General features: G+C 38.7%; 2 protein-coding genes and 1 pseudogene across 7 annotated transcripts; 2 read left to right on the top strand and 1 right to left on the bottom strand.

Moving 5' to 3' along the window:
* LOC148737918 (tetratricopeptide repeat protein 38-like) lies at positions 1-11,525 on the top strand. Of its 2 annotated transcripts, none has more exons than XM_088748754.1 (15): positions 1-123; positions 591-672; positions 1,395-1,566; positions 2,495-2,668; positions 3,090-3,165; positions 3,493-3,612; positions 4,479-4,538; positions 4,688-4,726; positions 4,908-4,986; positions 5,352-5,422; positions 6,827-6,921; positions 7,607-7,685; positions 8,708-8,785; positions 8,866-8,939; positions 10,064-11,525. In XM_088748754.1, the coding sequence occupies exons 1-15, from the start codon at positions 100-102 to the stop codon at positions 10,149-10,151; spliced, it is 1,311 nt and encodes a 436-aa protein (XP_088604880.1). In that variant the 5' UTR covers positions 1-99; the 3' UTR covers positions 10,152-11,525. The 2 variants fall into 2 exon arrangements, with proteins under 2 accessions (XP_088604880.1, XP_088604881.1); XM_088748755.1 differs by having other exon boundaries at positions 13-123; positions 584-672.
* Positions 10,303-27,623, bottom strand: LOC148737919 (uncharacterized; annotated as a pseudogene). The gene is made up of 6 exons (XR_015996647.1): positions 27,283-27,623; positions 15,048-16,003; positions 13,807-14,308; positions 12,620-12,813; positions 11,779-12,123; positions 10,303-11,004 (listed from the first exon to the last, which is right to left on the bottom strand). The product of XR_015996647.1 is annotated as an uncharacterized LOC148737919 (transcript).
* LOC148737920 (chromodomain Y-like protein) lies at positions 22,409-24,804 on the top strand. 4 transcript variants are annotated; one of them, XM_088748757.1, is made up of 3 exons: positions 22,409-22,686; positions 22,789-22,877; positions 23,250-24,804. In XM_088748757.1, the coding sequence occupies exons 1-3, from the start codon at positions 22,513-22,515 to the stop codon at positions 23,665-23,667; spliced, it is 681 nt and encodes a 226-aa protein (XP_088604883.1). In that variant the 5' UTR covers positions 22,409-22,512; the 3' UTR covers positions 23,668-24,804. The 4 variants fall into 4 exon arrangements, 1 of the variants encoding a protein (XP_088604883.1); XR_015996653.1 differs by having other exon boundaries at positions 22,546-22,686; positions 22,766-22,877; positions 22,977-23,392; XR_015996652.1 differs by having other exon boundaries at positions 22,627-22,686; positions 22,789-23,095; positions 23,250-23,388.
* Positions 27,624-27,872: the final 249 nt, after the last annotated feature.

Genomic DNA, 27,872 nt, shown 5'->3' on the forward strand with positions numbered 1-27,872 from the left:
TAAGTATGAAGATAATAATAAATTGTTTGTTCTCTGTTTTTGTAGGCTTGGAGAAGTGAAGGATTACCACTGACAACAAGTAGCAATGATGCAGCAAAAATGTTTGATGCTACCCTGACACAGGTTGGCTTTGGTTGAAAATTTATATGGATATCAGGGCTAAACTCTAATTCCCTCCCTATGATAAAGTCCCACCAAATAGAAGCCCCATCCCAAAATAAGCTCCTTCCAAAAATAAGCTCCTTAAAAAGTCCTTTCAAAATTGTATTAGCCCGGCCCAGGACTTGATATCAAAATTTTACAGTAATTCTCGCAACCATCAATGAATAGCAGTGATGAGTTTGTAAATAGTCTATGGTGCTCTTTTGATGGAGGTTATTACAAGATGAATTGGTTTTATCAACTGAGTTGATCACCAAAGATAACTTAAATGATTGAGGTCATACCATAACTTCCATGTAGCTTTTTCCTGAGAGATATGACAATTAACCTTGAAAATTAACCTAGTGAAAACTAGCATCGATACTTGTGAGAAAATTAGTATCTAGTGTTTATTTGTTTCTTTTTCTTTTTTTTTTTTTAGGTATTAGTACACAGGATGGTATGATGACAGCAGTGTCAATGGAATTGAGGGCTCTGTCTCAAAGATGTTAGCAGCAGATCCCAACTTTGGTGAGAACTTTTCTATTCAGGATTTTGAATAACAATTATTGTGCAACTTTTTATTGGCATGGACTAATGACAATTCTGGACAGAATAGTCTACCGTTTACTAAAGAGATAAGACTTAGTTGAAACGTGTGTTAAGGAGATTGATTGTAAAAAGGAAATGTGAATTATTATCATAACCATTAAAAAAATATATTGAGTGGAGTTGTTGAAAACTAATACCTAACATGCAAACTACTCTTCCTTGGATCTACCCCTTGCCATTTTAGCGAGTAAGTCTTTGCACTTTTAGTTCCTATTAGTAAAATTGACTGCTTGGCTAAAGTCACTATTCCTTTCCAAAAATTTGAGCAGCTTAGATTATTTATTGCCACGTTAGTGACTGGGTGATTTAAAATGACTTCTGGTGACTTCTAGAGATCACTAGAGCTTAGTTATAAAGGAAGATCTTTATTATTTTGACTACATACATGAGAGTGCTTTTGACTTTGATGATCCTAATCAGCTAACAATATGCTTGAGGAACGTCATATGTCACTATCATGCAGGTGAACCCAGAAATGCCATATCATAATTATTAGAGAGTTTCTGTGGTTTAATGGTAGAGAATTATTCGAAAATTCTGGCTTACCTCAGGCACAAACCAGACCTACATTCTGGAAGAGTATTATGGTATCATTTTTGTGGAGTGCCCCATTTAATTGACATCACCTGTTTTTGTTTCAGTAATGGGTCATGTGATCTCGTGTGGCTTAGACCTGATCTCATCTGGAAAAGGAATCCACACAGATCAAGAGCTGAAGAGCAGCATGCTGTCCCTTGAAGGGTTAGCTGGCAGGAGTAACATCACAAACAGAGAGAGACTGCATGTCAAGGCAGTCAAAGAATGGGCAGAGGGGTGAGTGTTACCAAGATGTCATGTTAATCACTGAGACCAAATTTTGACTCTTATCAAGTATTTGTCTGTTCTTTTAAGACGTGCCTATCAAAATGGGTGACTAATCACATCTTTAATGACTGTAAAATGAAATCATATACGTGAACTGCGGGTGAAGAACTGAGCACTAATTAAGCAGTAATGAAGTATAGAGCCTTAGAAACATTTTTCAGGCCTGTACGGGCTTTGAATCCATGATCTCTGAGGTACTGGATACTGCAGTGCTTTTAAACACAGATTGTTCCCTTTCCCAGACGAGCTGTTTACATTATCTATGGTGCAATAGCTTATCTCGTAACTTTATGGTTGCTACCAAGAAAACAAGCAAGCACATCTTTCACACCAAGAATTCGCTGCTCATTTTTATGCTTAAAAAGTAAAGGTGGTCTGTATCATCGCCGCCTTTGTCACTTCTGGACGACTAAAACTATCTTTGAAGGAAAAAATTTCTCATTTTTTTTTTACCTACTCACCATTACACCTACCCCTGTAAGTACAAAATTGTCGTGTAAAAAACAATTTGTGAAATTTCTGCTGCAATGAGTGGCTAGTGGCAAATCTCTCAAATAATCCCTCTCCCCTCCTCCCTCCCCCCTCATCATCAGCGCTACGCCATAAGAGGGTGAGCGACAAGGAATACAATTTGGTTGGACAAAGAGGCCGTACTCACCATATCTCTTAGTTTCACTCTCCTTGCTTTATCTCTTCTGCTGCAGTTTCTTGAACAACCCCTAGTAAGTAAGATGGTATGATGGGAATTGAGTGAGGGCGATTATAATTCTTGCCAAGGCTTTCATGTGTACGTCCTTTCCCGGCTTCATAGAGGTGCCCCTATAGACCGCGATATGAACAGTTAATGACAATATACTTCCATTCTCATTTCTTTCAGAAATACTGCCCAAGCATGTCTAACGTGGGAAGATATATTAATGGAGAACCCAACTGACATGTTTGCTTTGAAGATGGCTCACGACTCCTACTTCTATCTTGGATACCAACGTCAGTTCAGAGATTCCATCGCAAGGGTGATGCCGAAATGGAAGGAAGACCTGCCACTCTATGGGTAGATGGCTTAGCACTAACTGTTCTAAGTTCTTTCAGTATTCAATCAGTGTTTAGTCAGTCTTGTGTGGTGGATCCTGCCTTTCTCTCCGAAGTAAGAGGCTAGGCAATCAGGGAACTTGATCTCATAAACAGTCCTGTTTCTGTCTAAGTAAAAAAGTTGTTAAGTTCAACTTCAATTAAATACTGTTTTTGATAACCGTAATGAGTCGATTTAGAGCCCATGGCGCTTATTTACTTACTGTACTTCAAAGGGGGGGGGGGGGGGGTGCTTATTAGAAACAGGGCGCTTATCCAAACAAAAAAAAAAGGAATGAAAAAAAAAAAAAAAAAACGAAAAGAAAACAGTGAATGAGTTGAGTGTTAATCTGACAGTTGTAAATTTATGAGGAAACACGAAATTACCTTTCTATCAACGGCAGATATCTTCACGGAATGTACGCGTTTGGCCTGATAGAAACGGGATTTTACAGAGAGGCGGAGAAGCATGCACTAAAGGTTAGCTTTAAGACTTTGTTGATGGCGATTTTGTGATAATTAACTTCTTAAACAATTTAGAAAGAGCTTGGCGTTACCTTCATTCTGAATCGTGGCTGAGTAGGAGGCTTGCAGTCCATAATTCCTTGTTGAACTTTACATAATGCTTCAATGATGTGGTTGTGTTCATTGCCTGAAGAGGCAGACCTCACCATTTTGCAGTCAAAACGTAGCGATTATCACATCGGAAGTGGTTACATCCTAAAACGAACAGTAGTATTCCGATGGTAGTGTTTTATTTGTTTGTTTTTAATTTTTTTTTTCTCGCGGTAATTTTATCTTGCGAAGGGTCTTGAATTGAATCCAAGAGATTGCTGGAGCACTCATGCAGAGGCCCATGTTATAGAAATGGAAGGACGTCAGGATGAAGGAATTAAATTCCTCAGCACGACCTTGAATGACTGGACTGTAAGGCCCACATACAGTGAATTTCACCTAACGCTAGCATTGCTGTCTTGCGCGTAATATATAAATTTTCCTAATTGTACTTAACGTTAGCACCGCTTTCTTACGCATAATATATAAATTTTCTGCTGATGCTGCCGTCTAGATCTGGAGATTGAAAGTGATTGGAACGGCTGTAATATGTTACATTTAGAAGCCTTGGGCTCACATACCAAGATAACAGTTAAGTTTTTCTTTTTTTTTAGCTTGCGTTGGCTTGTTATATCAAGAGTAAAGTTACATGAATTTTTTCTTCAGGGAATTTACAGCAGAATGCGCCTAACCGCTGGGTTTTCATAATGTCACGCGTTTTAATAGCCAGTGTAAAGTTATCACAGTAGATACACACACGCGCACACATGCACGCGTGCACGCATGCACGCATACACATCCCTACAGTAATTCCGCGAGACACGTCCTTCAGTTTGAACCTCGTTAAGATTTTTGGCAATTGTCAGAAAACCCTGACTTCAGATAACGTTACTACAAAATACTATCAGGGGTTCGTCTCTTTTTTTCGCGTGGTATGCACTACGCCCTCAGTGTTCCAGCACGTGCTGTGAAAGACATCGAGCCGTTTCAACAAACTTACTTCTCTCTGCCCTCCGATTCAAGTTTCCCCAGCAACAATAACAAAACGACCACATTATTCCGTATGAAACTGCACAGACCCGAAACCGGAATGATTAGTGAGAAAACAGTTGAGAGAGGAAGGGCTGGGGTTTATGGCCAACGTTCAGTTCTTCGTTTGTAAAAGTTAAAGATGTTCGTATTTCTTCCTTTCTTTCTTTCTTTCTTTCTTTCTTTCATCCTTCAATCACCCTGTGTAGATGGGAGCTATGCTAGCCTGTCACAATTACTGGCACTGGGCGCTATACCACATCGAGAAGGTTGTTATCTCTTTCTTTAAATTTAATGTTATGGTTTTTGTGTTTGTTTGTTTGTTTGTTTGTTTGTTTGTTTGCTGCTTTGGTTTTCGCATCTGTGGTAATTTTTTTTTAACCATGTTTGCTATTAAACGCCAGCCTTTCTTTATTAGGGAGAACATCAAGCCGCAGTGGACATTTATGACGAGGAGGTGTAGTGTAAACGTGATCGATAACCTGTGATTTATTTTTGTTATGACTAATTCTCATCAGGTCACATCTGATAGGTCCATACACGACGTACATGTCAAATTAAAGTGATTTTATGCCAATTTGTTTTTTAATTCGCTTATAACTGATTATAACTGTGTAGCTTTTCTCTCATGGTCAAAGGTTGGGAAGCGTTGCCATTCTGGTGCCATGCTTGACTTAGTGGACGCTTCCTCATTGCTCTACAGACTTCAGATGGAAGGTAATGAGATAACACGTACCTGCAGATGTGTTGTGAATATCATTATTTGTTTTTTTGTCGATCGATCGTTTGATCTATCGAACGATTCATAAATCAATCCTTGGTACAATCAATCCTACTAATCATTTGGCAGTCAGTCTACTAATTATTCAACCATTCAATCAATAATTTATTCAATATATAAATCAAGGTACTATTCAAATGATCTAAGTATCAATCGAGATAAAGCCTTAAAATTAAAGCATTATTAATCATTGTAATGCAATTATTGTATACTGAAATTATTGGCATGGCTGAATTAAACGCACAAATTGATCTATTTTGTTTTACGATGTTTTTTGTCATTGTTTGCTTTTTTCCTTTAGGTGTTGATGTTAATGATCGGTGGAGAGAGCTGTTTCATTTGTGGGAGTCACACACAGATGATCACATTCTGGTACGTGTCATCGTTACGCGGCGGTGTAGCATGCAATAAATTATCATCTTCATAATTAGCAAGGTGAGGACAGTCGCAGGTGCTTACTGCGATGTCAACAAACCTTGCAAAATGCCAATTACAGTCTCTTGAGAAAGCTTCGATGTTACATTTCTTAATGGTTAAAGTGCACATGACACTAAATTTTTTTCTCTTGTTTCTTGTTGTTGGATATCTATAGAAAACGTTTCGAAACCTCAAAAGAGCTGGAAACATCTAAAAATAGTTTTTTTTGCTTTCAAAATACGCGCAATTTGCCTTCAAATTTGTCCCGGTCATTGCGCGGCCAAAATTGCACGTGACGTCACATTGTGTACCCAGATTCTTCGAAGTCAGTGGAACTTTCAGAAGAGTCGGACACAAAGGAATCACTAGAATCACTGGACATGTGTGCCTTACAATGCATTATCTATCTACTACGAAGTACTGCAGAATCCTCTTAGCGACAACAGACCTTCGTGGCAAAGGTATACAATGTGACGTCACGAATAACTTCGACGGCGATAAACTAGGTCCCAGTCTCTGGGACAAATTTGAAGGCAAATTTTTCGTATTTTGAAAGCAAAAAACATGCTTTTTTAATTTTTTGAGCACTTTTAAAGCTTCGAAACGTTTCCTATAGATATCCAGCTACAAGAAACAAGAGAAAATGATTTCGTGTCATATGCACTTTAAAGGGAACCTCCACTCTTCTAACAAATAGCGCTCAAACTATTCCAAATGTATTTCTCAATACATCTGGTTTGAAAAAAATTGTCTCACCAAGCATTTTGTCTTTTTTTTTTCTCTTTGTGCTTTACATGTATACTACGTGGGAAATGTCTATGACATAGTGTCACTTAGTCCTAAAGGGATGTTGGCCATCTCCTGGAACTCCTTGTATATGTTTGAGTTCCCGGCTTCTGTAATTTGTTAGTAACTGTTGATTTCAATTTTCAAGAGTTTTAAAAGTAATCGGGGATTGCTTAGATTTTGCCTCACTCTGTTAGGTGATTGGTCTAGAAAACCCATAACACCTTTTAAAAACCAATCAGATGCAGACCTTGAACCAATGGCAAACTGGGTACCCCCGCGTTTTCCCGCGCTTCGGGCAGTTCTAATTTTGAGTCCTCATTGGTTTTTAGTGATAGTTTAATTTCTTTCGTTATAATTGGCTGATGTGATTACTTTGGTTTTTGTTCACAATACCCAATCGAGAATCGCCCTCTTTTCCTGGGTGGTCTTGCACAGTGAAAAATACAAGCCATTACTTTCACCCCGACCTCTCCTCACCCAAAGCCCAGGTCTCTCACACATCCTTCATTAGCTATTGTTTAATTAATTTTTTTTACATATTTTATTTAATTATTTTAATTTTCAACTCAGGTTTTCAATGATGTTCATATGTTGATGTGTACACTGGGAGCTAAGAAGGAAGATGCAACACTAAATCTATTGATGTCACTTAGAGATTATGTTAGGTAATATGGAAAAAAGTGTAGGAGAACGCTCTGATCAACAACCTGTCATTCAGTGAAAGAGTGTTTAGTTATCTCTCAAGCGTTGATGGATTTGTGGCATTCTGACTAACTTTCTACACTTCCTTCGATGTAAAATACCCGTAGATCTAAGTTATAGTTATTTATAACTGATTATATCACCAAGTACTTTCCCAGGAACTGAACAGGAGACTATGACAAGCGAACAACAATTTTATTATCACTTTCTGCAAACGAGATTTGGTTGTTCCAGCTCGTGGTCGTAAAATTATTTGCAGTGACAGGTTCTCAGTGAGAGGATCTTAAAAAAAGAAATCAACTGATAACGGCGATGTATTCAAACCGCAGAAAGATTCATGAACTATTGTAAAAGAAGCACGTTTCGTTAATCTTAGGTTAACGTTTGTTCACGTATTTAAGTGGGTGATTTCCGTTTCTAGTAATATAATTATCTTGAAGTTCTTTGTTTTTATACGAGACGTTTTCAAGGCAAGGAGGGAACTTGAAAACGGGGGAATCAGGCGCTAAGTTATTTGTCTTCTCAATTATTTTTTTTTATTAATGGATCATGTTCTACTGAGACATTAGCTCAATCATTATTATGACTTAGCCTTATAATGTCTTTTTTTTTTGTTTTTGGTTTTGTATTTTTTCTTTTGTTTTTCAGGGATGGCTCAGGAACAAATTGCGAAGTATCTAGAGAGGTTGGTTTGGCCCTTTGTGAAGCATTTGAACAGGCTGACAAGGTAAATTCACCTCTTTTACGGTCTCCCAACTTGACTTCACTAAACACTTATTTGGATATATCAATAAAGTTGAAATGGTAAATTGGCCACCGTAATGATTACAAAAGCTGACGTTTCGAGCGTTAGCCCTTCGTCGGAGCGAATAGAGGAATTGTGGGTTGTGTGTGCTTTTAAAGTAGAAAATGGAGCTCCGTTATTGGTGGGAACATGGCAACGAGAAAAACAAGAATAAATTAGTGGAATGAAAAGCGTTCGTTGATACCTGTGGGATTTAGACTGCCGGTTTGAAAGATGAGCTTTTGTTCAAGATTTTTACGGCTTTCCGTGCTACCTAAGTGTAAGGAAAGACCGCAGATTGCCATATGTTGCTTAGAATGATTAGGTAAATTAATATGTCTAGCGACTGGTTTCGATGTGTCCTTGTCATTCCTTTCCACGTCTCGAAGGTGTTCTCGGAATCGGTCACCCAGTCTTCTGCCTGTTTCGCCGATGTATATCTTTTTGCAATAAGTACAAGTTATGCAATAGATTACATTGGTGGAGGTGTACGTGAAGTGATCGGTGATCTTAATGGATCGCTTAGGTCCCGATATTTTATCAGTGTTGTGAATAAAAGGACACGTTTGCGAAACAGGCTCATCTTTCAAACCGGCAGTCTAAATCCCACAGGGATCAACGAACGCTTTTCATTCCACTAATTTATTCTTGTTTTCCTCGTTGCCATGTTCCCACCAATAACGTAGCTCCATTTTCTGCCTTTAAAAGCACACACAACCCACAATTCCTCTATTCGCTCCGACGAAGGGCTAACGCTCGAAGCGTCAGCTTTTGTAATCGTTACGGTGGCCAATTTACCATTTCAACTTTGTTGATAGATCCAAATTATTTCGTTACTCTCACCGACGCAGCCCCAAACAGTTTCTTTCAAAACTATCAGCCTTTATTCACTAAACACATGACGGACTTATGACTGGAACAATGAAATGCTTGAAGTTTAATTTTGTCTCTTTTTTTTTTGAAAGGGAAACTTCGACAGAGCTGTAGACATTTTAAAACCCCTCCGTTATGACGTTGTCAACATTGGGGGCAGTAACGCACAGGTTCGTGTATTTCATTGCAATTCATTGTCATTAATTTGTGCAACTTGTGGCAACATCTCTTTGGTTCTTCTTTGACACAGCGGGACATCTTCAACTTATTCCTGATTCACGCTGCTCTGCATTCTTCACGAAAAGAGCATCATCACTTGGCAAGGTAAAGTGCATTTTCTTTCGTTTGAACCGATATCCTTTTCATACCTGAATTAGATATCTGTTGATCCTAGCAAAAGTTGAAGTTTAAGTTTAAGTTTAATTTATTCGTCACAGGAATGGCAGGAGAAAGGAACAGAACTTTCGTTCTAGTTGACACCTAACCCCGATTTTACCCACCCATCCCACCCCGGGGAGGACATCCATCACACAGTAATCTCGTGTGTGGGAAATTAACGTCTCCTACCCCAACCCTACAGGAGACGGGACCTCCATTTATCGTTCCTATCCGAGAAGACTAGAAAGTCTAACCATTTGCAGATATTATTACAAAGGCAGCACGTTCTTCTCAGTTAATTAAAAACCCTAAGTGTTGGTCCGGCCAGATTTCAACTCACGACCTCCCGCACAACAGTCCGGTGCTCTACCAATTGAGCTAACTGGGAGGCGGTTTGAACTAACCATTGGCTTGGCCCCATTGGGGCCAGGTAAAGTGAGGTCGACACATAGGCGTGACATACAAAAGATATCACGTTTTTATAAAATTCAGATCTAATGCATGAAATGTTACCTATAACCGAATTGAAATGACTACTGCTAAGCAATACCTGGGCTGAGTCTTCAAAGGAAAGTGAGGTGGTCTTTTTGAACATAAACGTCAAGCTTTACGTCATTGTTGAGATCCTTGGCCTAAAAACAATCCTTTGCAAAAGATCCACAGCGAATAATAAGTGTGGCCCTGCAGATGAATACCACCCAGCTCCCAGTTTAAAATCGTTGGCTCAAGCTGAGAATCTGATTTTTACATATTTATGATCAAGTAAGAAAGACGGGGGGATAAATTGCACGGGGGAAGTGTGGGGCGCCATTAGTCACGGTTCCTGACCTCGCAAATGCATTTTCTAAAGTTTACCTTCACGTACGCTAGCGTTTTCGTTTTTCTCTAAAGAAGCTCTCATTACTGGGTCCACCTTTTAACTTGTGTACTCACAAACAGCTTTTTATTGTTATTGTTCCCTTGTGTTGATGCATCCATGGTCACGAACTATCCGAAAATTGCAAAAATACGACTTTTCTGAATAAAAGCAGACAAAATTAACCTTTAACGAAAAGTGTGTCTTCTTACAGGAGCTTATTGACAGAGAGAAAGGCAATGAAAGAAAATGCTCCAATGACAGACCGACTCATGGGGCAGGCCCTTGCTTTACATGTGTAGTAAGGTCAGGAGAAGACTCTTTGAAATTCATAGTCGGATGTACAACACCAACGCGGTCCGCGTCAAAATAATGGCTCATGATATACGTTTAAAAAATTTAATTAACCATAGCAATTCACCAGCTGGCTTGTAATCCAATTGAATAAAACAGTAAGGAAAAGGTTTTTTATTATCATTACTGATGCATGGTGAACTTTCTAGAATGTAAGCGAGTTAAAAATCAAATGAATGCAGACAATGTATCCCACAAAAGCGAGAGAAAAGGAAATTAAGCTGTGGACATTCAAGGTGGCTTTTTTAATTCACCGTTTACTGGTCGAACTGGAATTTGGAATGTTTTTTTTGTTTGTTTGTTTTTTGTTTTTTGTTTTTGCTTTTAACAAAATAAGTTTTCAGGTTATTCATATGTAATTACACAAAGATAGTCCCTAAAGCAGAGGGTTGCTGCCTATTGGACACAAACTCGGCTACTCTCGCCTCCATACTAGCGCGATATCCCTCCCTATGGTAGGCGGCGAACATTGTTGGTGTAAAGAACTGATGATTGGTAGAGTGCTGTGGGAAAACCCCACATAACGCCTCAGACAAGCTGCGACATGTATTCCCATGGCAACATTCACAGCAACAGAACGTCAAGCGATTAGCTTCCTCCGATGACAGCTCGGGACCAGCCCCCCAAAGACCAGCCTCCAGGTCTTCATCCATGTCACGTAATGCTTCTTCCCAGGTCACATAAGGTGTAGTTTTCACTGCTTTGTCAGGGTGCCTGGGGACTATGTACAGAATTTCTCCTTCTCCAACTTTAGTCTTACCGTCGCTGTTAACGTTCTTGTCATAATAATGTACTTTGAATCTGGAAAAAAAAAAAAAAAGAAAAAAGAAAAGAAAAATAAGACACTACAACAGCTGTCGGTGCGGTGCATTTCCAGACCTATAATTTGCCTAACCGTCCTCTAGCCGTGCTTATTCCAGGCAGCGAGTGCCCTATCTTTTTTATAAAAAGGATTAGGCTAGATTGGGCAAGAAAGAGAACAGATAAATTTTGCCGTTGCAATATTATTAAATCATACAAAAAGTTTTGTTTGTTTTTTTTTTAAAGTTCACACCCTGATAGCTCTTCAGTCATCTGCAATTCAGTGGTATACGCTTAGTATATATTCACTATACAGAAAATTAGGGAGATTACATTGACAACAGATTTCTGCACCTGAGGAAGTCTTTCTCCTCTGTAAAACACATTCTCTCCTTATGTTAAGTTCCATAACGATTTCATCATTTGTTTGGTTTCTTGGAAAATGGATCTGTTGCTAATCACCCTATAGATACTAGTTAAAAAATTTGGAAGGTTAATTAAAATACATCTGGCCGATTCTATTCGCTCCGAGGATTGTTTTCTCATCGCCAGCCTCGCCACCAAATTAAATATTCCATAACATTTCAAGTTGAGTGTCATGCGCTTGTGGCGGTTGCAAGGATTCAGGAAACACAAACATGGATTGTGAAACCGTTGCACTGTATGTTATAGGAAGAATTTGGTATAACTTATGGTGGGCAAACTGATTAAGTTTTCGCAGGAGCAAAAAAAAAAAAACAGCAGAGATAGCTTGTCTTGCTTTATATAGCGTACTTGTAATTGCTCGGCTGTGACCCGGGGCTCCTCTCCACGAAGTTATCACGAATATCCTCTGCTATATCTCGTCCATCCACAGCTGAAAATGAACATCCTAGCTTTTCCCTGGCCAAATTCAGAGCAATCAACAATGATTTTCCATAGTCTTTGTCTAAAATAGAGCGTCCTCCATCCACTACCACGATCTTTCCCAGTCTCAGTTTCAATAGGGGAAGAATACCAAGATTTTCAACGTGGCCGCCGTCAGTCAAGGATAAAACAGGTGGGGGTTTGGGTCCTATGTTGGTGGTATTCATCATTAAACGATGGTAGTGTACGGAAGAGACGTTGATCGTGAACCATCTGTCAAATGGAATAAAATATAAATAACTAAGGTGGAGAAGAAAATAAGTAATTACTATCTAGGATATCATGAAGTGAACCTTTTTTACAGAATCACTGGGAAAGATATAAGAGATTCCGATATTTCGACTGGAGTCGAGAATTTCGAACGTAGAGAATATATCTTTGAGTAATGCTTCGCCCTCGAATGTCCGTAGCAGATATTGGGTTATCATCAGTTCAAAGTGTCTAGTTCCCAAAACTCTTGTCCGTTAAGTGTTCTCAAACTTTTAAGATGTATAGACCACTTTCTTAAATGGCAGCCGGATCAATTTTCTTTTGTTTAAATTTCAATTAGCCCTTCATGCCTCGCTTGAGATAATGTATTCTTTTGAATTTTGTACTGGAGAACAGGGCCAGAAGTGCTAATTTAAATTTAGACAAAAGAATATTAATCCGGCAGCCATTTATAAAAGGGGTCTATAATAAACTATTATTGTATTCAGCAAGCTGTTACCTGGCAAGTCGTTCAAGTCTTCCGACATTTTTTCCTCCAGTTGGTACCAGCGCCAGTAAGGAAAATATCAGACAAATACCAAAATGAATCAACATTCCAGCAACCAAGACGGTTTCTTTGTCAATCTTCGCGAACAGGGTAAGAATGAGAGCCAAAGGAACCAAACGCACAAACTCTATTAGCACAGTAAGATTCTAGAATGAAATATGTGATAGTAAAGGTTATAAAATAACTGAGATAGTACGAGTGAGCGACCTAATTGGTCTATAATCTGTCGTCTAATGCACCGGTGAACGCGTAGAAATTTGAAAAAATTAATAAAAAATTATAGGAAAAAAAATCAAAATTTGAAAAAAAAAAAAAAGGGGGAATTACAACTAGTTTACCGGCTTAGTAACCCACGCGGGATGTTGGAGGAACATTTGAAAAATTTTTTAACCACTTGCCTCTCGCTCGTGATTTACAAATTTTCCTCGTGTTCTCCCAAAATCTCTTGTTGGTTATTAGGCCGGTAAGCCTATGCAAAGTGAGGTCTATTGGTTGAATAACGTATGTGAAGCGAACGAAGAAACAAATCGTAGGTTGAATTTGGAATTAACAATATTATTTTCTGTTTTTTTTTTTTTCCTAGCGTGCTGTCGCTAATGTTATATCGAATTTTCCTGACCTTTGAATTCCCATGAGTGACCAAAAAAGAATTTCTCCTTACCGTATCAATAGATTATCAATCAAACGAGAAATGAGAATAAAGAAAAATATCAATTAGGGGATTATTAGTTGATCCAATACCGATTTCTCCAAACTAACATCATAAGAACTGTAAGCAGACAGTAAGGAGAATTACTAATGAAATCTTGGTAATGCAAGGGTTAAGGCGAGGGGCAGCAACAACGAAAGAGGTTATCAGCTATTTTGGCTTCTATTAGTTAACAAATAGATTCCATGTTGTACGTCTGTTCCGTAATAAAATCACAGATGATTTCAAAGTATGGCAAGAGAAAAACAGAGGCAAACGAAGTGCAGCAACCAATCAAAATGCGTGCGTAATTGAGCTTATCATAGAATTTTCACTGCATCAATCATGCAAGAAATCTGTCACTTCTCATGAGATGTTCGCTCGATGGATGTGTGGGATTCTCCACTACAATCCGATTCTGTTCCCTTAACCAGTTATGCATCATGATCACCTTTACGCAGAAGTGTCGTTTGTTTTCATGCCTCTGATCAGCCACAATAGACGCCCCGGCGGAGAGTCCCAAGATGACCTTTAAGTCCCGGGAGGGTGCCTCGTCACTTTGCTGTACTCCCATATCATAGCTGACCGCGGCATTCGACGTTGCCGCAGCATCGGAAAGGTATATGTCTTCGGGCAGTAGCTTACCGTGAAGCTCTTGCTCGTCAAGACAGCGATCAAGTCGTTCCATACCGTGTGGGGACATGGTAAGGACTTCGTAATGGGGTTCGCTGGCAGAGGGGGTGCGTCGCCATCTGTTGACGGTGGTACAAGCGATGTAGATAGGTGTCAGGTCATCCATATCATCTAACGTCAAGGCTTGTCTGGAAGTTGTGCGTTGGACTCCAGAAATACTGGAAGCTGGGCAAAAAAGGATGAGGTTACGCTAAGAGATTCCACTGCAGCCGTATCTACCAACAGTCTGTGGATAGTAGAACCCCTTTTGGATTATCCATCTTAGAAAAATGATAGAGACAAAAATAATTTTAAGAAAAGGAAAAAGAAAACAGAGGTTATTTAAGCGACTGCGGTGCACTAAGTTTCCAAAATCACCCATCTTTTTTCCAAGCCTTTTTGAAACGTTTTTCAAAAAGGGACTTCACTCTTGCTAACCTCGTGTCTACTAAGCAGAGTCACTTTGTGCATTTAAGCGTGGCCGGTCTCAAGTTATATACAGTCGAACCTTCCGTCAGCATATGTAGTCGTAAGTGGGGGGGGGGGGGGGTTCGACCGTAGTCATTCATGAATTTTGTCCGATGTTTCTACTTTTGTTTGTATTTTTTCCCATTTTTTGGCCATTCACTTGACCGTCTCATTCATTTCTCAGTACAATTTAGGACCATTCTGTAAGGCACTTCCTGTAACGTGGTGTCCTTGTCTGAGGTTAGATTACAATTGATAAAGATCACGATACTTTTACTATTCTTTCTCTCACCACCCACCCCTCCCAGCTGACTGCTACTAATCAAGAACGTTTGTAATAACACGATGAAATACAACCTCGTTCCCAGGGCCCTTTTCCTTGATTGGGGGTGGAGTTGGGGATGGGGCGCCCCACCCCCAGCTAAGGGAAAAGGGCCTGGGAACGAGGTTGGATGAAATAACCAAAATGAAATGAACGAATAAAATAACTAGTTATATAATTGATCAAAAGTCCCATTACATTCTTAGTAAGAAAAATACGTATATTTTTACCTGACACATATGTGGGGAAGACTTCGTTGAATGTTTTCAATCAGAGGATTGAACCACAATAGAATTATAGACACAGCTAACAGATAATTGAAGCTTTTTTTAGTGTAGGAGATTCCAAAGACACTTCGGCGAAATACTCTGCTGTGAATAGTAAACGAATAGAGATAAATGACAACCATCAGAGTAGCATTTCTGCGCACGAGAGGAAATGAAATCCAAAGAAAGAGAATCGGTATCACAAGAACTATTTTTACCCAATCTGGAAGGAAAAGAAGAGAAACATAGAAAAACCATGGAAGAAACAAGATACCGAAGAGTGATGCACTTAAAAGTAAAAGCCAGTTCAGAAGCTTTTTTCCCCTTTGGACGTAGCCTTTCAATACGAAGCATATGAAAGCAAAGCCAACAGGCACGGCGAATAGAACAAAACGGCTGTTATTGATGTAAGACGTTTGACGGCTCTCTTCGCAGTCTTCGAAGGTAATATTTGGACTTTCTCTTGCAACTTCATGACACGAACGTGTGCCTCCCCTGAGAACATCACCAAACACATAATCGATGAAGAAGGCTAACGGATAGGCGTATGAACCCCAAAGGAGGAAAGGAGCTATAACGGAAACGAATAATATCATGGCACAGATGACAACAAACTCCACAAATCCACGGCAAGGCTTTTGGAAGTTGCACACCAAGCCGGCATTTTCTCTCAAATGGTTAAAAAATTCCTGATGCCATCTCTTATTGTCTTTCTTTCCATGTCGGTATTTCCAGTCCACGTACGCGGAGCCTGAGCAACCGCCCCCTGATACACAGCTCAGATAATCTATTTGTATTTCCTTCTGTAGCAATCTGCGTAACACTCCTGAGCAGAATGCCGCTGACCGAGTACCGCCACCAGAAAATGAAACTCCAAATTTTTCCATAAGAAGGAGCTGGGATGGGTGGCACTGTTTTATCTGAAAGAAGAATATTTGAAAAATCGAAAGGGAGTGTAAACTTGTATTCGGAAATGTAAGTGGAAGCTCTATTAGCTGAGTATACGTTAAGTCTTTACACGCCCCATTAAGCAAACAAATTGATACAAAGCAAAGAGAAACGAAGAGAAGCAAAGCGAAGCAGTAAAAGAAGATTGTTACTGAAACAGGCAAACGAACATCGGCCAATTTCTTTTAACATGCCCAGTGGTAATGATTCAAGCTGGTTCCATGATCACACCGAAACTTCGGCCCTACCAAAAGGCTAGTTACAAAACAGATAAGTTGGGGTTTTTTTCTTTGAATTAAGTAGGTATTAGATATTTAGAAGGGTTCTTAGAACCGAAACCAATGAAAGCAGTTGGCCGGACAAAGGCAGAAATCTCAAATAGCGAATGAGAACTCGGGCTAAAAACAAGCATTCTGTCTTTGGCCATGACCATAGTGATCAATCCGTTTTCGCAATTAATTTATTTTTATTAATCTTAATCGAAATAAATAGAAAATATATCTTTCACAAAGAGCTGCCCTAAACAAAGACACACAAAATGTAAGATAAAACCCAACATAAAAAAAAAACAACAACAACAAAGGGAGTATACAGTAAAATACTGATTAAAGCGAAACCATGTAAAAAACGAAAAGCTCGACCAAAGACAACTAGACGCATATCTGCGTGAACTCGGGCTTTCAATATCACACATCTGGAGTTATCTTTAGGGGACTGCCATATTACCATCGTTAGTGTCGTGACGCAATTTCATCATTGCCGGTCACAAATACGTCTACTTGTGTTTATTTTTGTCCGCTGGAGTGTAATAAATGTTATGGTACGAGACAACAATCAAAATAATATATTACCATATAGGCGTAAGTTCCTGTAGATGCCAAAGGTTGAAATTCAAGGACTTTTCAATGACTTTAAAGGCCAAGTTTTAGAAAATTGAAGGAACACTTTAGAAAGGTTTGCATAAGCATTTTTAAAATCATTTTAGTAAAATTTTTAAAATCATTTTTAAAACCGTTTTAGTATGTTCAATTAAAGGGATTCGACTTTCATTACATACCAAGAGGGAATACACATATTTTGACCTTTTTGTGGGTTTCAAAATAAATATACAAAAATCTGAAAACCACATCAAAAACCCTGTGCATTCAACTATTATTTCTCACAAGATTTTTGAGAATTGATTTGCTGTAAACTGAATCAGACAATATTCCTTCGCTGTAATCACTTTTAAGATCTAAACTTGCTTTAGTTCAACAAAAATCAGTTTTTGGCAAATCATCTGACAGTAAATACTTGTTCAAAGATGAATTTACATAATCTTTTGCCATACTGTATAACATTAGATAAGGTGTTTGAATTCCAATAACTACATGATTTTATTACGGAGTAGCAGAGTGAATAGACAGCCACAGCACAATTCACATTGAACTTTCTGGTTTCACAGGCATGACTGAAAATGGGCACTATTTTGAACTTTATCAATTTTAACCTCTTTCAACTCAAATATATCGTTATGTATGCTCAGAAAATAATGTACTAAGCTATTCAGTGATGATACTTCAAGCAGCACACATGTACCTTGAGAAAGGCTTCTACCATAAATATCCCTGGCATGAGAATCGAATATTTTCAAGCCCACATTGCCTTTACAATAGGTAGCAACTGCAGTACATCCTATTGTCAAGACAAAATTGTTGAAATTTTTGGCTATAAGTGAAAAAGGCTCTATCTAAGGAGGTAAATTACTGTTATCCTTCTATTGTAGCTTCTTGATGAATAGTGCCAGTGTAACTTTCACTGTATTGAAGTTCATAGTCAGTCTTGAACACGTTTCAAAGTGTGGGTAATTCTGTCTGCATTAAAAATGATTTGGATATATCAAAAAAGTCGAAATGGTAAATTGGCCACCGTAACGATTACAAAAGCTGACGTTTTGAGCGTTAGCCCTTTGTTACGGTGGCCAATTTACCATTTTAACTTCGTTGATATATCCAAATTATTTCATTACCCCCACCGACGCAGCTCCCAAACAGTTTCTTTAGAAACTATCAGCCTTTATTCATTAAAAATGATTGTCTGGCTAACTGAGACAAACTTAAATACAACTGATTTCCAATATTGATTATTGACACCAGATCATTAACAGAATCGATTCCTTGTTTGTTATTGTAAATAAAAGAGCATAAACTAATTGCAGCACACTGTTGTCCTGAATTTTGTCCAAATACCAACTCATTAGCTTGGCTATAAGGTGCCGTTTTTGTTTTGCTAGGGTCAGTGTAGATTGGAGTAGGAGTCCAAGCCAAGAACATTACTTCTTTTAAATCATTAACCATAAGGGACATTCAGAACATGAAGACCCCGAACCACCTGAAAAGATTTTGAACTATTTACGTTTATTGTTTCTTTTAGACTTCACATATTTATCGTAGATTATTAGCACTACTAATTAGTTATTCTATATCTCCCAGCGTTAGCCCAGCTATTTGGGAGTACAAGTTCCAAGTTCCAAGTTTCCAAGTTCAGTTTGTGTGTGTTGTGATTTCAGTGTTTGTGTTGTGTTTTGCACTTTTGCAGCATAGGTGGCCCATAAGTGCAAAACACAATGTGTTGTGTTTCAGATAAATGTATTGTGTTTCAAATAAGTTTGTCGTGTTTTTAGCGCGTGTGTTGTGTTTTCAGTTTTAAAGTAGTGTTTTGCACTTATGGACCACCGTATTATCCTCTTCGTATTAAGCTTACAGAAATTCTTTGTAACTTCTAACCTTCACATAACGACATAACCAAGAGGAATTCGGTATGCTTGGACGAAGACGCTCATAAACAAATTCCTTCAGTTTTCTGCCCTTTCTTCTGAGACGTTTCAGAGCAGCTTCTTGTATTCTACTGGGTTCTCGATCACGTCTAAATACACGGTTGTGTTTACATGTAAACATAATATCAGATAGCTCGTTTGATCAGGTTTGATATAGCAGGTTTCGCTTGATATTTCTCGATAGAGGGTTCACTCGTAAATTGATCTCTTGTAAAATTCGCGGACTGACCCGTTCCCAAAACGCTCCATAATTTTTAGTGTGGGTCTACTGATAACGATGTGTGACTTTCTATCTATACTGAGCGTAATAGGCATCGAATTTCTTTCGCTTACATCAGTCCACGAAGGCAGGCATTGCTTTACCATGCGCTCTAGAGTTCACTCTAGGCATGCGTTTACACTTCACGCATGCGCCGTAGTGGAACTCCATTTTGTGAACGAACACACAAAAAACAAAAACAAAGCCGAATGTATACTTCGGGCGTTTCCTTCGGAAAGCCCGAGTAATTACATCATCCCGGTAACAAAACTGACTAACGCAGCATGTAGTTGTACGCTTTTTGCTAAAGAAAAAGTTCTGTCATTACGACACTGTGCCGTCGGAATAGAGCTCTCCTTAAATCTTGTTTATAGCCGTAAACCTGTTATTGTACGATTGTGATTCTCATGATCATGAAACCATGTGAAAGTGATGAGACCATCACTTATGACCTCTTGATGACAGTTATGTTAGCACTGTAAATCTGGGTTTTTTAAGATTTCAACTTTCAACTGATTAATTTAGTTACATCCTGACTGAAAGACTGCATACTAATTAGGTAATTTGCTTATATCAACTCAGTTGAAATTGTAAATTGGCCCTTCATTACTGTGGCCAATTTACAATTCCAACTGAGTTTATATAACCAAATTACCTTGCTACCCTCACCGACGCAGCACCACAGTTTCTTTAGAAACTTTTAGCCTTTATGCATACTAATTAGTTTTATTATACATTGTAGTCACCATCTGTCTTCTCATGGGCTAAACGCCTACAGTTAATTCTGGGAAACAGCGCAACCTACAGAATCATAGAATAATCTGTGGGTTGCGCGCGCAATGCATGATTTCCGGTGGAGCGATATCTGGCACAGCGAAGTAAGAATGACTTCTCGATTCGCTTCATCGACCCAGCGAGAAATTGAAAAATTACTTGAAGATAAAGATTCGGAAAATACTAAAAGAATTTATAATAAAACAATAATTGGATTCGGTTTTTGTGATATTCGGAATAATCAAGGTCTCGGCTAGTGTTATCGGCCTCAGCCTTCAGCTTCAGCTGATAACACTTACCCCGACCTTGATTATATAGAAAAATTCACTGCCTGACGAGTGAATTCCACGTTAAATTTCACGCGAAAAACCGATATCGATTTTTCAAGTGAAATTTAACGTGGAATTCACGAGTCAGGTAGTGAATTTTTCTTGAATCGCATAACAGAATAAAAATAAGAAAATAAGAAATTAAAACGGCAATGTTATTGTCTGTTTTTATTCCGTACGCGCGCCCTTAAGAAAGCCATTTTAAAGTCAACTGTCAGATCTGTCATTGTTAAGGGAATGGAAATGAAGGTAAGTCGTTCACGTTTGAACCGTCGACAATTTTAATTGTACCTCGTGAATTTTCTTGCATCACATAGCTAAAGCCACCAAATCACTGGGCGAAACCAGATGTTTTGTATTTTTGTGCGCCACGCCAGTGCGCAAACGATGGAAACCCTTTCAAAGTCAGGTGTCAATATCTGGCGAATGTAGGGAACAAGATATTTTTAGAAAGAAAACCACTTTTATTTCAAACTCGTGGAGAAAGCGGTGCCTCACATTTTACAATCTTCAACAAAAAAACTAAAAGTACACAATACGGAGTTATTTAAGACAGAGATTTGCCGGCTACCACTCAACTTGGCAGAATGTGGCGCCGACAATCAACAACTGAATGGTCAAATCCTCAAGCGAAATGAAAATTTCAAGCGTTCCGGTATCAAAGCAAGATCTACAAAAAACCGGTAAGTGCTTTACAGTTGTAAAAAGAAGTGTATTCAATGATTAAGACTCGAATTTCTCGGTAAACTCTGGCGAAAAACAGTTCAGTTAAAAGTCACAATTTTAACTGTTTTTCTTTCATCGCAGGGAGTCCCTCGTTGGTGTCAATGCTGGACTGAAAGTTTATGGAAATATTTACTGGAGAATTATTAAAAGTTACTCCAGTAAACATTCCGCCAACTGCTCCTGCCATCAGGTAACTAGAACGACTGGCATTGCTGTCAAGGTCACTAGTAGCTGCTGTGTTGCTTGGCGTGGCTGAGCTATTGAGAACAATCTCCCGTAAAGCATGACTTGAATAGCCGTTGGTAGTTGTCGTGCTTGGCGTGGGTTGAAAGCGGCCAACTTATTCGACATTCGCCGCTCTTTTTCCAGAGGATTATGGCTGTAGCTGGATATGGATTCCGGATTGGAGTGGCCGGTGAGCTCTGATATCTCCACTGGGTCGAAATCATCACTGAGCGCTTGGATGACAGTTTTGCGACCACTCGAATTTGTGAATTTGCCGTCTAGTGTTTTTTGAAACCATGTTGTATCTAAAAGAGGCCAGTTCGTGTATAGGCTACAATGGTTTGGATTTCGGGAAAAGATGCTTGACCTTTTTCGGCATTGATACCTGTTTTGGTTTTCTTTCGTAACGCTTGTTTGGTTTTCCTCGGCGAGAACTGTCGTTTGGCTTTCTTCCCTCGTCTCTGGCATTTTGATTTTTTTCTATGCGTTTTCTCTTACTTTTGAGCGTGAGTGGTTTCCTCCAATTTTCTAAAAATTTCAATTTCAATTCAAAAGTTGGAAGACATTCGTTTTCTATAAATTTAATTTGTTCATATTTGTTCATATTTTCATAGCACTAGTTGTATTTACGTTTTTACGTTCGTAACAATAATTTTTGCTCGCGACCACGTCAGCAATATCGCTTTATGCGTCAGTGCGATTCCACGCTAAATACCCTCTCTTCCGGTTGACGTATTGACCAATCAGAGCGCGTGTTTACTTTAAGCTATGCGATTCTTCCGGATATCACAAAACCGCATCCAATGATTGTTTATACCCTGACTGAAAGACTGCATACTAATCAGTTTAGTTATACCCTGACTGAAATACTGCATATTAATTACCTTAGAGTCATTTTTTGAGTCATCGTAACCCAATCTTCAAACTAAACCTACTTTTCCTGCTGTTTTCTACAAATGATTCCTCAATTTGCTGAAACTCCAGATTGTGTTTATTTGTCACGAATGAGTGACAATATACGACGTACTTCATAGTCACGCTTTTTAGCGAGACAGGAATTTATGTTAATACAATTTTCTCTTATTATGAGAAAGGCACGTTCATTATCTATAACTTGACTCTTTTGATGCAGCATTAAGAGAGAAAAAAATAGTTTTCTACCACAAGATTTAAGAGCGATACAAGCTTTGATCCGTAGTGGTTATCAAATCAGAATTTAGTGTGTTAGTAAAAAATTTGAGTTCATCTCTACCTGCACATCGCCAGAAATCACGGACATTTCGAGCCCGCTAACAATTATCAGCGGTATATCGTATTACACTCCAGAACAATAGAATATCAAGAGAATTCAATATGGCGGCGATCATGGCTCGATCTGCAAAGAAGCGTGTTTCGTACCACGACTTACACAATTTGAGCACCGCGGATCCTCTATTTGATGAAAATAAAAAGAAAAGAAGAACAGCACGTAAATCTTTGGGATTGTTCGAGGCAGAGCGAATTATTACAAGCCGGGAGGACTCAGAGGTAAAACGCGAAGCTTTGATTATATTCAGTTATATTTCATGATAAGTTTATGAAAGGAAAAAATTGACACGTTAATTAGTTTATCCATATTACATTTTTAAGGGAACGAAATACCTTATTAAGTGGAAAGGCTTCAGCGCATTTCAGAATACTTGGGAGCCTGAAGAACACCTTTCCCAACTTTTGTTGAGGTAATTTATATTCACCATTAACCGCATTAGCAATATATTGATCAATTTGGTCAACTTGCTGTCTGATTGTTAACACAAGGGTACTCTAACTTTCAACAGACTTCCCTGATACCATACACATGGAAAGAATATGAAAGAAAGCACATAAGAAAACAGTAATGAATCACTGTTTTGGTTATACAAGACTGTTCACTCTGGCCGCTATCAACTTTGCATTGGTACATGTACTTGCTGTTAGTGTTGACTTTTATAATGCTTTTGTGTAGCTCTCAATATTGACTAACCAAGTGAGCTTGGAAGTACACATCCTAAGAACTGGGTTGTGAAAGTAAAACGTTTAAGTTTTAAATTAAAATTAACTATTTTTTGCAGGTACTTTGAGTCTCCAAAACCACATGTGGACACTGTCCAGGAGTGTGTGGACAGACTGAGAGTCTCCTTATCGGATGCTCTCAGGCACAAAGGTCCAACACAGGCTGTATCACTGGAATTTCGCCATGATGTCTTCAAATATCTATTTAGTGGAAAGGGAAGACATGCTGAGGAAAAGAACTGGCAATTATACAAAGAAAACGATTTTAGTAGATGTCAGCTTCCTACCAACTGGAGCTGTATATTAGATAAACATGGAGATGGAGTTAGGATTAGGTTTCCAGTTAAAATGAGGAGATTCCTTAGCCTATCTCCAAAAACCTATGAAAGGGTGGCTGAGGTTGTTGTTGAAGCCCCGAGGGCCTATACTGAAAAGATTTCAGTCAAGTTTGTTAAAGTCTCATCATCATGTAATTAGTCAAATTTATATAACATTTTGATATACAGTAACCAGTAAATGAGTACAAGGAGGACTAAATTAGTTAACCTATTATTCTCAGTGCTTCATTGTTTTTGCATGGTGAAATGAATTTTAACAGACTTACTGAATAATGTTATTTCCTAAGTAAATTTACAGATTATATTTATTGTACTTGAGAATTTTCGACAAGAGCCACTAGGTCTTTTTTTTTAAATTTAGTTATATTTTTCACTTTCATTCCTTTTCTTTTGATGACTTCTTTGAGTTGTGCAATTGTCATCTTGTTATAATCTTGGGTGGCACAAGTGGGGCTTTCATCAGATATTTCATCATCCTCGACCCGTTCCATGTACATGGATGTGCTTGCCGAAGAAGCCCGTTGTTCTTTCCTTTTTCGATGGATTTCATCCTCCCAGTAATCTAGCTTCCTTTTAGTGTAGGTGGCTTTCTTACGTTCATGGTGCTTTAGTTCCCACTGCCTACTTTCTGTGCAAAGTATGTCTCTGGCAGCATCCCACTTATTTGACTTGTGAAAGTGGATTCTCTTAGCATCATCGTTATTTTTTTCTACTCCTTGCCCGGTAAATTGTTTGAGACAACCATGCTTTTGCACAAAGAAAGGAAGGTGGTAGGGAATAAGGTGCATATAGGGGGTTACTCTGGGTCTGGTATACCCTTGGCGAACACCTCGTAGAGAACAGAAAAGTTCAATCCAAGCCTTTGCATCAAGAAATATGTCATGAGCAGAAGTGTTGGTGAGGTTAAAATCAGAAATCTTGTCATACAAGTGGCCAAAATCAACCCACAGTTGTTTAACTGTTGCAGATGTATTTGGGTACAGGAATTCCTGAAGGTTAGAGGGCAATCCACTCAGGAGTTTCTTTTTCTGGGACCCAAGGAGACTTGTAAATTCTTTGACCTGGCTTTCAGAGCCATCAGCATTCTTTTTGTTCCAGACAGAAAAAGATATTCCCAGGTCATTTATAGCTTTCACTAGTCTTGTAAGGTATATCCCTTTAGGTTGGCCTCTAGGCTTATCAAAATCCTCCACAGCATCCCTCTCCAGTACCTCATCAATGATATTCTGTAGTAGTTTGTCAGTTATTCGTAACAATAAATGAAGTTCATCAGGTATTAGATGTGTTAGTGGAATGTTTAGAAGTGGCTCATGAATGCATCCAAAGTTATCTTTAGAAGAGCAGAGTGTTTTCATTTCTTCGAGAGTGCGCCTCATTGGTTCCTCATTGTAATGGTGGATGGGCTTGCTTGTGTCCCACCTGTCATCTTTGTGAATTTTGCACCAGGCACAAGCATAATCAGCTGTAGCTGAGCTCAACCCCAGGATCATGAGAAGGAACTTCATATCCCCACCTAGAAAAAATTCTAGTTCAACATCCTCTCCATCAATTGCTATTGTACCTGTGCTAATTAGTTGATTTACCTCATCAAAAAAATTTGAGAGTGATGTTTTTAGGGTTTCATATTTCTCTGGCCCATTGATGATTGCTACTGTTCTGTTATGCTTAGGGGACATGACACTTTCATTCAACTGTAGTAATGTAAAGGACATCATCATAAAGTTTGTTGTTCTTGACATACGAGCACCATCCCCACTCAATTTGACTTGAATTTTTCCTTCTTTCAGTTCAGGTTCCTTCATAAGGAGCTCCCTGACATGATCCTTTAATGTAGAAGTGAAATTTAAACATGATCCTGAATACTTTCCAGGTGTTCTCTCAATATGATATAGTTTGTTCATTGCTGTTCTTGACTGTTTCACAAGATAGGATTTGGGTAGGCCTTCAGTGATCATGGAAAGTTCATGATACGTTTCATCACCTACACAAAACTTATCAAGCAGGAACAAAACCTGTTCCACTTTGTTTTTCTCTTCTTCATCCAAATTTGCATGTCCATGAGGGGTAGAATTGGATGCAGAGTAATTTAAGCTGTGAATTAAGCCCTCTTCATCCTGTAGTTTTATCTCTGTCAGTTCCAGTCCAAAGCTTTTGCAAAACCACAAGGCACATTGTGCTTTGCTTTTTAAAAGGCGAAGCTTCCTACCTTGTTGTTTAGTTCCTAGCTGATTATATTTTTCCCCTGACATTGTAGTGATGCACTTTTTTCAAGGGCTTCCACATAATCTGCTAAGTCTTTGTTGACCTGTTTCAGATCTGTTATTTCTTCTTGCAGTTCATTGATCTCCCTTATCATGTCATCATACAATTTCTCCTTTTCTGCTGCCAAATCATTGAACTTTCTTTTCCATTCGTCAAGTTCATGCTGAGATTTTTCAATTTCAGACTTAAGGGATTCAAATGTCTCCACTTCATTCCTTCTTATACTCAGTTGATATACTTTATCATCCAGTTGCTTCTTTTTTCTCCCACTTGTTTTCCTGTAGGTACTCTTCACCACAGCTGCTGTCTTATATAATAGTTTCTCTACACGTTCGCAGCCCCTCTTGACCATAAACCACCCATCAACCACAGTTGAGTTGAGAAGGTCTAAGTAAGTTGCTTTGATGGCTGTATCTTCCAAAATCTCACCCCATAAGCGTAGCAATGGCCAAGGAATCTCCACACAAAAAAGAAATTCATATTGTTGAGCAGCCTGCTGCTTAACGTAACGAAGAGGGAACTCGGTGCTCAGGCTTAATTTCCATTCAAGCTCACGTTTTTTGTAATCAGTCAATATCTCAGACATGATGTCAGAATTTTGATTTGCTTTTTTAAAATTCTCGCGCCAAGACTACTGAATTTGCATTCAACGCCTGGCATATTTTTATTCCGCAAAGGACCTGAGAACTAATTTATTCCCAGCAAGAACATAAACAAATATGGCCGACGATTCGAAGATCAGCGATGCTCGTGTTTAACCATTTCAATCATAGTTTTCAAAATGGCGTCTCGTCACTTACTCAACATGGAATATAAGGGATATTCTGGCGCGTTGGGAAGTTTTTTGATGGGAGGAAATGGCAATTTTACAGGATATTTGGACGCTTCGAACTCAGTAGCAGTCAATTCGATCGAGAGCAATTGACTTCATTGATGCACTTTCCTGTAATAGGCGAGTGTTTGGGATGGAGAACGACGGATTTTGAAGAACTGTATGGCGACTTAGGTCAATGAACAATGACAAAAGAACTGGCTCGGGAAGTAAGTGGTTTTTATTTATCGAGTCACTGTGAGGTTTGATGAATAGCAGAATCAGTACTGAATATGTCTAGATCGAGAGCAGACGGGACCACGAGCTCCTGATTGTTATATTTTAGAAATTGTACAAATTTCCATACAGTTTCTTATATTATTTGGACGCCATTATGGACGAAATACGCAAGCGCGGCCGCCATCTTGTCCAATATTTCTGCCAATGAGACTGAGTTCTCACGAGGCTCTATTCAAACCTTACCAACGTAAATAAATCACCCATTTGGGTTCTGTCCTGGTGTACCGGTTCACAAGGGAATTACCATTGTTCTTTCTTTGTTTAGGAGTCATTGATTAGCTGTTGTGTATTGTTCGGTCTTTTGTATCGGCTCTCGTGAACCGGTACACGAGGACAGAACCCCCATTTGCGTTGTCATGAAAATAGTTAGGTTAACCTTACCTTGATTTGAATAAACAGATCTGCCGTTGCCTTACAACTGATTGATCCAGACCTTAAATATTTGTAATCTTTGAGACCTGCACTGACTAGTAAAATATTCGTGTCTTATATTTTCAATTTTCATCGAATTAAGCCAGTGACTACTAGATTACAGTCATTGACAGTCGCCTAAAGTACTGTAGATGCACATCTTACTGAACTCTTCTTCCAGACACTGTAAACCAACCTTGGTATCTCAACAGTGATTTCAATTCAGTCCCACTGCGCGATAATAATAAAAGCTATGCAGCTTATGGGGTCGTGCATAAATACTAAACCTTAAAAACAAAATATATGCCTAGTAAGTAACAATATCAAACTATCTAAGAATTTAATTGTTAAAAACTATGACGTAACTAAATATAATGGAAATATTTACGTCTAAAATTTTTGGTTGAAACGCAATACAGGTCACTGTTTACGAGCGTCAGACTCCTTAGGGGTGCCACGTTTCAGCTCTATTTGTATAGGTAATCACATGATTTCGAGTGCAATTTGGAATAAATAAGCACGAGTAAATTTTTTCAAAGACAAACAAAATTGCATGAGCC

This window comes from Stylophora pistillata, chromosome 2, assembly GCF_964205215.1.
Source record: "Stylophora pistillata chromosome 2, jaStyPist1.2, whole genome shotgun sequence".
Lineage (NCBI taxonomy): Eukaryota > Metazoa > Cnidaria > Anthozoa > Scleractinia > Pocilloporidae > Stylophora > Stylophora pistillata.

Bases quoted from the DNA above. Each gene is read 5' to 3' on its own strand.
- LOC148737918 (XM_088748754.1), top strand. From the start codon at position 100: ATGTTTGATGCTACCCTGACACAG. The intron at 3,166-3,492 runs GTTAGCTTTAAG...TATCTTGCGAAG, and splicing joins CGGAGAAGCATGCACTAAAG to GGTCTTGAATTGAATCCAAG. The intron at 7,686-8,707 runs GTAAATTCACCT...TTTTTTTGAAAG, and splicing joins CATTTGAACAGGCTGACAAG to GGAAACTTCGACAGAGCTGT.
- LOC148737920 (XM_088748757.1), top strand. From the start codon at position 22,513: ATGGCGGCGATCATGGCTCGATCTGCAAAGAAGCGTGTTTCGTACCAC. The intron at 22,687-22,788 runs GTAAAACGCGAA...TACATTTTTAAG, and splicing joins CAAGCCGGGAGGACTCAGAG to GGAACGAAATACCTTATTAA. The intron at 22,878-23,249 runs GTAATTTATATT...TATTTTTTGCAG, and splicing joins CTTTCCCAACTTTTGTTGAG to GTACTTTGAGTCTCCAAAAC.